Source organism: Equus quagga, chromosome 1 (assembly GCF_021613505.1).
Source record: "Equus quagga isolate Etosha38 chromosome 1, UCLA_HA_Equagga_1.0, whole genome shotgun sequence".
NCBI lineage: Eukaryota > Metazoa > Chordata > Mammalia > Perissodactyla > Equidae > Equus > Equus quagga.
This window is the reverse complement of record NC_060267.1, coordinates 172,303,653-172,315,973: the sequence shown is the minus strand read 5'-3', so window position 1 is coordinate 172,315,973 and position 12,321 is coordinate 172,303,653. Positions and strand designations below refer to the sequence as shown.

Below are 12,321 nucleotides of genomic sequence, written 5' to 3'. Positions count from 1 at the left end.
GCGGCGGCCGCGGGCCCCGGCAGCCCGGGCGCGGCCGCGGTGGTCAAGGGGCTGGCGGGCCCAGCCGCCTCGTATGGGCCGTACTCACGCGTGCAGAGCATGGCGCTGCCTCCCGGCGTGGTGAACTCGTACAACGGCCTGGGGGGCCCGCCGGCCGCGCCCCCGCCGCCGCCGCCCCCCCCCCCCCCCCCCCCCCCCGCCCACCAGCACGCGGCCGCTGCACCCCCGCCAGCCCCGCCGCACCACGGGGCAGCCGCACCGCCCCCGGGCCAGCTCAGCCCTGCCAGCCCGGCTACCGCCGCGCCCCCGGCGCCCGCGCCCACCAACGCGCCCGGCCTGCAGTTCGCCTGCGCCCGGCAGCCTGAGCTCGCCATGATGCATTGCTCTTACTGGGACCACGACAGCAAGACCGGCGCGCTGCACTCGCGCCTCGATCTCTGAGAGCCCAGCGTACGCCAGATGCGAGGATGCAGGGACGCGCGACGCCGGTCTTGGTCGCAGCCACCGCCGCCAGTCGGACCGCGCACCCGCTGGGGCCGCCTCCTGAGCCAGCGCCCACGGCCGCTCTGCGCCTCTCCGCTGCCCTCAGCTCCTCTCGCTCCTTTGTCTCCTCCGCTTCTCCTCCTGTGCTCGCCTCTGCGCCCCTTTCGCTCCTCCTGCCTGCAGGCCGCCTCTCCACGCGCCTTCGGCAGGCCTCGTGTCCTGCCGGCGCCCCAGCGCCGCACTTGGCCCCGCGCGGTCCACGGCGGAGAGGAAGCGCCGGGGGCCGAGGCACAGACCTCTCGGCCTTCTCGCACAGGTCGGTGCGCTCGTGCTCGGCTTTCCCCGCCCGGCGGCCGAGCAATCGTCGGCCCGAAGCGCCGGCCTGGGCCGGCAACGAGACTCGCGCCGCCCGAGAAAGGGACGAACGTGTGTCAGCTCCGCGTACCCTCTTGGAGCTGTTCAGAAGCCGCTAGCCCGGGCCCACGGGGCGGGGCGGGGGCTGGGCCCGAGCAGGGAGCCGGGGCCGCCTCGCTCGGCGGCCTGCGCCCGGGTTTACCCCACGTCCCGGCTCGGAGAGAGGCTGCGTTTCCTCCGCTCTCCATCCCGCCTCTTCGGGCACCTCCAGGCCCAGGCGGCTGGCTAACGTTTTGCTAAAAAGATTGGTAGGGCTATTTTAAATAACATTAAAAAAAATTTTAAGGAAAAAAACTCACCGGGAAAACTGGCGAAGTATTGTGGCCTTGGAGTTTACTAAAGCAAAACACGTAAATCGCCTCCTCCAGGAGATTGGAAGCAGAATTCCTGTCGGGCCTTCAAAAAGCTATGGTCAGAGAGAGAGGCAGGCGAATATATTCAGTAAAAGATGGTTTCATCTACGAATTGGGGGATTTTTTTTCCCTCTCTCCTTATCTAAAAATTAAAAAATAACAAATTTCCCGGGATCTTCCGATGCAGACCCGGAGTGCCGGCAGATCACCGCCTGCCAGGCGGACGCTGCAGGGGCGGCTCGTCCTCTCCCTGACTTTTGTTTTTCAGACGTCTTGCTTCTCCCACCTTGGGCAGGAGAAATGTGAAACCTGGCCGCGGTCGGAGCCGGCGGGAGTGGGACCTGGAGCCGGCCGGCCCGAACCCCGAGACCTGGTTGTTCTGTAGTCTGTCGTTGGGAGGACCAAATTTTCTAGAGACAACTAGAGCACTTTTGTTGTTTTGTTCCTTGTTTGTTGTTTTTGTCTTGTCAATTCCCGAATAAACTTTTTGTTCTTTCTTTTAACAGAGACCTGTATTATTTCCGTCGTGCCTAAGTTTGTTCAGCCGCTAGTTAAAAGAGAGATTTTCAGCAGGATTTTATCCTTTTTCAGATAAACAAGGGATGAGGGCAGCCGGAGTGGGGGGCGTTTGTGGTTGTGGCCGCCGTTTTGTTTTCCCCGGGGACTGTTTGTTTTCTGTGTCGTCGCTGGTCTGTTGAAGCTGTTCGACATCATCAGAAACTTTATCTGCCGTGGTTCGATCACCAGGCGCGGCTGTCGGGATTCGTTCTGTCTTTGTACTCATGCAAGTTTGTGTTTTCCCTCTTACGCGGTCATACGAGGGTGTGTGGGCTGTTTTCATTATTTTGTTCTCAGACTTTTAAATTTTTCCAGTCAAATATAATAGCCGTAAGAGTTTATTCCAAATAGGTAAAATCCTATTTGCGGAAATGCTCTATAAGCTGCAAACCTCAGTACAAATGAAACGAGTGACTGATTGCCTTATTGTTTTTCGTCAGAATTCATTTACCTTGAGATATGTGTAAGAGATTTGCGGGCATCAGACAGGGGTGAACATACTGCGTGGCTGTAGAAATGTGATCTTTTTCTTTCTTTTCCTTTGCTGAGACTCTTCGAATAACGAATTAAGACCTGTGCTTCTGTGCAGGCACACGAGCGTTGGGCCGGGTTGCAGCCTGGGGCTCCGAGGCGGATTGGGGGTGGTCGGCCTTCAGTCCTCCGAGGGGATGGCGGGTATCAGCTGACTCCAGCCGCGACTGCCACGCTGCTTGGGCTGGACCCCACGTGTCCCTTATCGACCCCCACTCTGGGCCTGTACAGCAGTGGCAACAGCTCCAGGCCCACCAGTGAGCCAGGGGAGGCTGAGCACGGCAGGGAACTAGCCCGCAGGCCTCCCACTTCAGTCTGCTGGTGGTCACAACAGGGAACGTCAGGGTGGGATCCGTGGTACGTGTAGTTGGGCCCAAGGGGAAGTGGCTCCCCGCACAGGACGCCCCCTCCTCCCTCCCGGGAGACTGGAAGGTGGAGGATGAAGCTGTGGGGATTCTGAGGAGCAACACCCTGAGACCGGCACTGGAGCCTGCCAAGACCAGGGGAGCTTGGAAGAGCAGGCCGGAGAGAGAGGCTCAGCTGGAGCCGGAAGCCCAAGAGGCTGGTCAGGCCTGGTGGCTGGGCCCTTCTGGAGACACGCTGCCCCTTTGTCTGGCTGACTAAGGAGAGCTGCAGAAAAGAGAGTGGATGGCCGCGTGCTTGTCTGTTTGTGCTTTCTGTGGTGTGAACATGTATCCCATGGGCAGTTGTGTATTCTATGCCTGCTGCAAATGTGTGCATGCAGTGTAAGTCATGTCCTGGTGACAGGCTGGGAGGTGTGTATGTCTGTCATCCGCCTTTGGAGATGGCAGATATTTTGGGCATTGTAATAAATCATATGGCTAATACTCAGGGAGTGCTTCCTGGGACCACAGTGTGTGTTGCATTCGTATGTCTTTGGTGATGTATGCAGCTGTGTTCTGGGTGTATAATCCTGGCTTGCTAAATGATAACAGAGAATACATCCTTTGCTTCAGCTGGTTGAGGCTCTCTGTTCTGAGGCTGGCTCTCAGCACTCCCAACCTCTATCCCGAACAGAGAAAGCAGAGGAGGGGAGTCTCCAGGCAGAGCCTCCAGTGAGATGGAGAAGTTGGCCTAAGCCAGCACTGGAGGACAAAGCCCCTCTCTGCCTCCAAGAACTGAAAGGCAAGAGGCACCCAAGGTGGGGGAGAGAGCGGCAGCCTCACCAAGTACAGAGGGTGAAATGAAGGAATCGGTAAGGGATTCCTGGTCTACATGGAGCCTGGAGGAGGTGAGAGAAGGGAGCCAAATCATACTGCACTTCCCCATGGATGCCCACAGAAAGACATCTGTCTCTAATTCCAGCCCTAGGAGTTTTCTCCAAAACTCTGTAGTTTGGTCATTTTCCCCCCAGTGCTAAAAGTTTAGGGCAATGGCCATCTTCCTCTCGTTTCCTTTCTATCCTCTCCCTCTTTACAGTTTTGAGTTTCTGTTAGAGCAGATGGTTTAAGGAATTCCCTAAATAAGGACAAAAGTATTTAAGAGAGTTCCAGATACGTAGCAATTATGCCTTAGCATACAGTCTGGTCTAGATGTCCGGACCATGTGGGTGTATGTGTATATGTTTGCCAGGGTATACTGTAAATACAACATAAATAGAATTTACTACAAATACTCTGCCGATTTCTGCATGTCCTGGATAATGAGTTGCTACACATGGTATTGAATGAGGAGTATGTGTGTGCTTGTATGGATGTAAACATCCTCATAGTCACTACTGACAAGATGAGCCCCCCTCCTCATATTTACACATGAATTCTTGGTCACCCCACCCCCTACCCCCAAGACTGCCCAGTCAGAGTACTTGGGTTGGGGAGGGGGCGGTACCCTGTTCTCAGGCGGACCTGAGAGAAATCTTTGCCAGTGCAGTACATGCACCAAGGGATTGTCAGATAGGGACCTAGGGGGTTCTCTGGGATGCCTGCCCCTCCACTCGGTATCCTTGGCCAGTCTCCCCCTTGCATAAGGAAAGAGTTCACGGCCCTGCATCCCTGGTTGGGTGGGCATGAAGCCCAGGACCTTCCACCTGAGGTTAAATGTCCTCCAGCCTTTGCCTGGGTCTCCCATTAGCAGAGACTGGAGCTCTGGGCTGCGAGGAGCCCCAGGCTGCCAGAAGCCCCCTGGCAGTGGGTGGAAATCAGGGGCAAATGAGGGCTTCTTGGAGCAGGAGGGGCAGGAGAGGATGGGCCAGGAAACTGGGTCAGACCCAAGACATTCTGCCCACGAATGAGCTCGTCCCTTCGTGAAGGCTTGGAGCACTGGAGCTGCTAGGCCAGGTTCCTGGCCTCAGGGAGGGGGAAGGAGGGCCAGGAAGCAGCTTGGTCAGCTCAGGAGCCCTGCAGTGCCCCCACTCTATGGAGCTAAGCTGCTGGAGATTGTGCCTTGTCTGTCCTGCTGCCTCCCCAGGGCAGCCCCTGCTTCTTGGAGTAGTCTGTGGGACCCGTAGGAAGGGGTGGGACCAGGAGCCCACACTTCTCCTGTGTGATGGGAACCAGGCACAGGGATCGGTTGGGACTGATCTTCATGCCCCAAGTTCTTCCTTCAGAACAACCAGAAATTAAGGATTCTTGAAACCAAGCAGTTTTATTGGTTTTCTGCTTTCTGGAGTGAGAGCTCCATTCTGTCACAAGAATGCCTGGACCCCAGGAACCCCAGATCTCCTGGTTTATATTTAAGGAACCTGGGGTCCTGAAAACAGAAGGGGCCAGCCAGAGGTCACCCAGCTATCTGTAGGGCAAACAGCCTCAGAAATGTTAAGGAGATACCTGAGAGCACTGAGCCCAGCTGCCCACTTGGGCTCTCCAAGTGGCACAAGCCCTGCCACGGATGTTGGGGGGAGGGGCTCAGTGGGTGAAAGGGGAGCCAGCTGAGAAGAAGGAAGCACACGGCTGGGTCTTTTTGCAGGCATATTGCACCCTGGGAACTTCTGTGCTGACTGTGTGCTGCACAGCCTCCAGCTCAGTGATGAGTTCTGACTTATTCTAGGACCATGTCACCCCAGGGAGGTGGCCTGTGCCGGATGGGGCAAGGACAGGGTCCTGTTCCGCCGGAAAGAACTAGTGTGAAGCCCAATGACTTCCTTGGATAGCTGTGTGACTTTGGGCAAAGCACCCATTGTGAATTTCCGTTTTCTCATCTATAAAACAGAATCATATGTATCTCACAGGGTTATTAAACAGTCAAATGTCCTAATGTCAAAGTGCCAGTTTATAGTACATCTTTCAATATGGTTTTCCCTCCCCTATGGAAAGAAGGAAGGAAGGAAGAAAGAAAGGAAAAAAGGAAAAGCCTTTGGTACTGACCCTGTAGGGTCTGACATCCTAACCCAGTGGCCACCAAGAGCCCAGACCACTGAGCGCCTCCCAGGTCACCCCACAGGGAGTGTGTCCGCCCTGCCCCAGCCCCTAGACCCTGAGGGTGAGGTGCATCCTCTTGTCGCTGCAGCGAGTGAATACTCGAGCCCTGGGGACAGAGAGTGTGCCGAGCCCGGGGCTCCTCCAGCCGCCCTCTCGCTTCCCCTATGGCAATCGTCACCGATCTACCAGCTTTCCTCGGAGCAAGGCCCGGCTGACCTGCGGAGCGGCACCGACCCGGGCGCTGGGGTCCAGGCACAGCCGCCACTCTCAGGCCCTAGGGCCGGTGCCTCCCGCCCTCAGGCACCTCCCTCTGGAACGCGGGGCTGTTTGAACTCCCCTTGACACACACACTTTTTCAGAAAAACAGTAGGTAGCGCCCGGGAGGGAGGTTGCGGAGGTCAGCCCGTGGGAGAGGCTCCCCTCGGGTCTTTGTGGAGAAACGGGAAACCTGAGGGGCCAACGCAGGAAGCGGGTTGGGCCGAGCTGCCTCGGGCAGAGGCGCCGCCCGCGGGCGGGGAGCGGGGAGGCGCGGGGCCCGCCGCACGCACCCGGCCGGGGCCGCAGGCCCGCGGGCGGCGCTGCCAGCGCACATCGGCGGGCGCGGGGCTGGCGCCTCCGGGCAGCTCTAAACCAAACCCGGGGAGAACGGCTGGGCCCGTCCGAGCCCCGGTGCTCTCGACGGCGGGGCGAGCAGAGGAAGCGCAGGGCCCTGATCGTCCCCAGAGGTGCCGAGTGCACCGGGCAGTGGCCGCCGGAGTCCCCGCCTCGCCGGGAGGCCAACGCCGGGTCTCCAAGGAGGGAGCTCAGCCTGACCCGGCTGTCCTTAGTAATACTACTAATCAGCCCGAATAAAACAAAACCTTTCCCCGAATTTTCTTCTATGTACAAAGGAAAATGACCTCTAGGCAGGCAAAGACGAGGAAAGGGCAGCGTCCCAGGAAACTTAATCTCCATGGACATGGACGAGGAGGCAAGGGGAATATGTTTTTCGCTTTTTTTGTTTGTTCCTGGGGGGAAAAAAGGAAATTCGACACATATTTTTAAAAATCTCTCCCCAACAACCGCTAAAGGCCGTGTGAGCAGAGTCAGGAAACCGAGCCCCCGCCCGCAGTGACACCGGGCCTTTGTCTTCTTTCCTGAAGCCCCCAAGACTGCTGACCGCGCCGAGATAAAGGCCGGGTCAGAGCCCTGTGGAATCCCGGGGGAGGGGGCAGCCGTCCCGCTGGCGCTTCCAACACGCGGCCCCGCCGGAACCGGGCTACAAGGCTCCCCAACGCCAGGCCCAACTGAGGCACCGCTCCGCGTTTCCTGACTTTCCCCGAAAGTCTTCTGCCACTAAATTCCCTGGACCCAATTCCCACCAGCATTACGTTTTCCTACTCAAAGCCCCAGGAGGGGCGAGGGGCCGCGGCTCCCCGTCCGACCTCGCCTGAATTGGTCCTCAGACGTGGAATCGTGCGCAACGTTTGCTGCGACTCTCCCATTCGCGGCCGCTGGGCAGGGTTGGCCAACGGGATCCGAACCCGTGCCGTATCTGTCGCGGCCGTGCCTCTGTGCCTTCTGGTGGCCCCGAGACTCCTCCAGCGCTTGACTCAAGTTTTCTACATAACGACCTCCTGCCAGAGGGAAGGGTCAGCGGTGATGGCGGAAGAGCGTTTGGGACCCTATCCTGTAGCTTTCTGTGCTTCAGAAACGCGGGTCGCCGAGGAACTCAAGTCCCCGCGGCGTTGCCTTTGCACGGCGGCGGCCTTGCGCTTCCCAGGGTACGCAAGGAGTCCTTTTCTCCGCAGACACACGCAGGTGTTGAGAGCGCTGGGCCGCCCAGAATCCTTTCCACAGAATAGAGAGCGGACGAGCCCGGCGACCTGCGGGTGCGGAGACCGAGGGAGCTCCGGCAGCCACGCTGCGCGCCTCGCCACGCACGCCACGTGGTGGCCCGCTCTGCAGCCACCATAGTTTCCCAAGCCGAGGACGAAGCCGCGGTTCGCCTCCGTTCATGATGGCTTGTGAGGGTAGAGGACCCGGGCCGCCTTCCCTAAGCCGAATGGAAGATCAAGGCCCCTTTTATCTTCCATGGGGACGCGACTTGGGGAGGCAAAGAAAAAGCGACAGACCTGGGGAGTGAGGCCCTGCAGCCTCGGGTGCCCAGGGGGACCTCCTCCTCTTCCTTCTCTCGCCCCTTGCCCCCTCCAGCCGACTGGGGAATCTTGGTCCCCAGTGAAACTGGAGCTGCCCACTGGCGGCAGATGAGAGATAAAGGAGCCGGCGGCGCAGAGGCGCTGACCGGATCCGGGCTCTCCCGCACCCTGGAACAGCACGTGAGACCCTCTTTCCCCGGGCGGCGCTGACCCAGCTCTAGGGAGACGGATCGGCTGAGCTGTGTGTGCACACTCTGTCTCCAGGCACAACCAGTCGTGTTCGCGTGCGGAGTGTGCGTGCACACGACTGCACGAGGGTGTCCCATATCTTTGTGCATGTACATGCATACATGTGTGCATTTGTCATGCCTCTAGGGAGACAGGCATACACATGCACACACGCGTGATGTGCGTGTGCACACGTCTGTACTCTGTTCTTGCGTCTGTCCTGTTCCCGCGCTGCGCAGGCACTGATGGAGCTGGCTGCTCGTGAGTAGTAGTTACGCCTCACATTTGCACGGGCCTTTACAGTTTTCGATCACTATTTTCCCTACTATCCTAGGAAACGCTCTCCTTTCGAATTTTAGGTGGCGATACAAGCTAAGAGAAGTTAATAGGTACTCGTTTGCACACAGTCTGTGAGAGACTGAAGCCAACCAAAGACCCGGCCCGCTGCTGAACGTGGATGTGTTTGCCCGATGCGCTCCGAGGTTGGCCCGTTTGGCGCCCCAAGCGACCCCAGGTCCAGGGGGCCTTGGCCCTTCGCCAGGCTTCCTGGGAGACCCGCGGCGCCGGGCTCCAGGTTTCAATTCGTTAGCTTTTCCGGAGCTCAGTGACACGGTGCCCAGGGCGGGGGAGCCCAGGGCAGGGGTGCTGGAGCACTCAAAGATTCCAGGGCCGTGGCCGGCCACGCGCAACTCGGTGCCAAGGCCTGGGAAGCCTGCGTCTCCAAGGCAGCCACGTCAGGCGAAAGCGCGGTGACCTAGCGGCACACCCAGGAGCCCTGTGTTACGCCAGAGCCGGAGCAGTGACGAAACGAATTCCTTGAGCTTCTGCTGTCTCGACTCTCTAACGACTCTACCCGACCTGGAGCCCCCATGCCCGTTTTACAGAAGTGAGGAGTCGGAGGCTAGAGCGGTACAGTGAATTATCCCAAATTCGACAGCCAGAAAGTGGCCAAGGTCGGGATTGGAATCCCCAGTTAGCTGAGTCTGGGTCCCTAGACCACGGTGCCTCTGCCTCCAGCACGGCTCGCCAGGTCCCTGCTTGCGTCAGGGCTCTTAGCCTCTGACTTCCCTCGCCAATCTGTTGTTTAAATACACATATGTTCCCTGAGTGGGTTGCCTTTTGCTTCTTGCTTCCTCTCCTCGGGCATTTGGTTCTCTCCGGACCCAAGCCCTCCCTCTCCGAGGCTGAGGCTGCCCGAGGCCTGTAGCTTGACCACATCTCGCCGTGTGCCCTTGGGCTTCGGCGCCCGGCTCCTGCAGACTGAGGTCGCTGGTCTCTGGGCTTCAAGGCCGCCCCCACCCCGCAGAGCCTGGGCGCTGGAAGGGAGCCCGCGGCGTGGCGAGGTCGCCATGCGGCCGCACAGCCTCGAGGCTGCCCTCTGCTGGCACCAAGCAACATTTTTGCTGCCTCCCTCAGCGGCCCAGGAGCTGCGCCCGTGAGAGAGGCTCGCGCAGGGCAAAGGCGACCCCACTCTCCCTGCATCCCGGGAGTGGCCGCTGCACCTCCACCCACTGCCGAGACCCTCCCGTATTGCTCAGTCTCTGGCCCCTGCCCCCTGGCGGCACTGGAGACTCCGGGTGCTCCCCCCAGGGGGCTGCTCAGTGAGCCGAAGTTCTGCGGTGGCAATGCAGCTGCGCTGCGACTTCCGCCTGCATCCCCCGCCGACCGGCCCTCGGGGAGGAGCGGGGCGGGGCGTGGGAACCGCAACCCGCAGGCGTCCGCCAGGCGCGTCCCCCCAGGCCACCGGCGGACTCTGGGGACTTCGGGGAGAGCCCCAGGCTGTGCTCAGGCCCCTGTACTCTCAGCGCCATAGCATTGATTGGCACCATGAGTCACCGCCGACGCGGAGAAAACCCTGCCCTCTCCCTCCGATGGACTTCCAACCCCACTTGATAGTCGCCTTGGCGCTTGGCTGCCTATATTTCTTTTACTGCACTTGTCTCCCCAGCCAAATGAAGGGCGCCTCAAGGACCAGAAGGGGCCGGTTCCCGACCCGCACCCCACAGGTCCTGGCTAAGGGTTTGCCAGGTGGTGTCGGAACTAGTTCAAGACGCCTCCATTTTGGATCTTGAAAAAAGCCTTCAGCAATGAGGCAGGGGGACACTTCTCGTTGCTGAAATCCAAGCTGGGGTAAAAATTAATCATCATACCTATGCACTTCTAATGCTCTATATTAAGACTTTTCACATTTTTCCCCCCATTTACAAAGATAATTCAAATTGAAGAAAATTGGGAAAATAAAACATTAAGATACACAAAGAAAATAGAAATTGCAGGTAACCCCACACCTCCCCCAGGAGGTAACCACGGTTAACATTTGGGTGACTTTCCTCTGGTCTTTTATTTACATATTTTAATAAAAGTCTAATTTCCATAATTAAAAGAATATATTTTATATAAAATTGGAAATTTTGTATTCTGCTTCTTTTAACCTTTCACCTTGAGGGCTTCTCCATATATTATTCTTTGAAACATGATTTTCAATGAATGCTTAATAATCCATTATATCTGTGGACCATAATTTTTTGATATAACAGCACAATTCTCTTTGTTTCAGGACCAGGAAAGTCCTTTTAGCCACACTCTCTGGGTCACTAAATATATAATCAGGGGCCGGCTCGGTGGTACAGCGGTTAACTGCACACATTCCGCTTCAGCGGCCCAGGTGCGGACATGGCACCACTTGGCACACCATGCTGTGGTAGGTGTCCCACGTGTAAAGTAGAGGAAGATGGGCACCGATGTTAGCTCAGGGCCAGTCTTCCTCAGCCAAAAAAAGAGGAGGATTGGCAGCAGTTAGCTCAGGGCTGATCTTCCTCCAAAAAAACAAAATGTATATATATATATATATATATATATATATATATAATCAGTAGTTGATCAACAAATCTTGAATCATTTGCTGACCCAAAAAAAGGGGAGTCCCACTCTCAGAGCACAAAAGATCCACCCAGAAATCTGGGATTACCTTGTTCCGGGGGAGGAGTTTCCAGCCCCTGCTGACAACTATCTCCCTTTGCTGGAGACCAGGGGAGCTGGGGTGCTGGGAGAAATGTCTTGAAAGAAAGCAGGGACCAGCAATGTGTCTGAAGAGCGGCCCTGGCCTGCTTGTAGGACCCAAGCCTTGTATCCTCATCTGGCACACAGGAGGTGTCTGTGACCTGGGTTTCTGTGTGCAGTCTCTTGTAACAGTTAGAAGTCAAACATGCCTTCACTTGAATCCTGGATCTTCCCCTCAGAAGCTGTGTGACCTCAGAAAAGCTGATCAACCTCTCTAAACTTCATTCTAAAAATTGGAATAATACTGCTGCCACATCAAGCTTTTTAAAGTATTTAAATAATTCCATCTCTTAGCCTAGTGCCTGTACAAAGAAATCCTCAATACACAGTAGCTACTGCTCCTACTGCCTCTGCAGTTGCTCCTGCTGTTGCTTCTGGCATTAGCTGTGGTCTTGGGGATCAGTGCAATTGCCCTCTCCCTCAACTCCTGACCCCATTGCTGCTGCTAAACACAAGCTTGGGGCCTGGCACTGAGCCAGCCCCAGGTTCTCAGGGCTGAAGGAGTCACTTCCAGCGCTCTGGTTGGACTGCTCAGGACCTACTGACAATCAGGCCTGGGCTTGGGCTGTTTATACTAGAACCGTTAAAACAGGAAAATATGCAAACCCTTCATTCACAGGAATCCGGCTATTGTTGAGTCAGAAATGATATTTTTGTTTCTAAAATGAAAGGTACATTTGCTGCTTTACTCACACACGCACTTTTTTTTTTTTTTTTTTTTTTTTTTTTTGGTTGTGGCTACAGAGCTAAAAAGGCAAAGCAAATGATCTGGTTCATTTGACCAGCTCAAGCAGCCAACCTGGAAGGTCCTTTGGCCTGACTGCTGGTTTGCAAGAGCTCCAACAAGCCCGAACTTCACTGGGGTCTATCTTGTATGTTCACAGGCTAGGTTCTTATCCATCTCCCAGACTTGAGAGGGACACCACCTCCATCTAGAAAAGACGCTAAAGAGGAATTTCATAAATTACATTAATTCAGCCAGTCTGATCCCAGTAGACTCAACCGAACATCAAAATCTCAGGGAGGAAGTTTTTAAAGCACAGATTTCAGGATCCTCTTCCAACTGTAAAGCTTCTGCCTCTGTGGGGCTGGTGCACGTGTAGGTAGGTCAGTTCCTCCAGGTGATTCTGATGAAGCCCATGGAGCCCCCATTAGGGAACCACTGCTGTTCCCAATTGA

The 12,321-nt window shown here is 56.6% G+C and overlaps 1 protein-coding gene across 1 annotated transcript in view; it reads left to right on the top strand.

Annotated features, from left to right (window-relative positions):
* FOXL2 (forkhead box L2) overlaps nt 1-441 on the top strand; it is a 1,539-nt gene extending 1,098 nt beyond the window's left edge. The window contains exon 2 of the mRNA XM_046652108.1: nt 1-441. This exon is cut by the window's left edge and continues 25 nt beyond it. Within this exon, the coding sequence (XP_046508064.1) occupies nt 1-441 (441 nt within the window).
* Nucleotides 442-12,321: the final 11,880 nt, after the last annotated feature.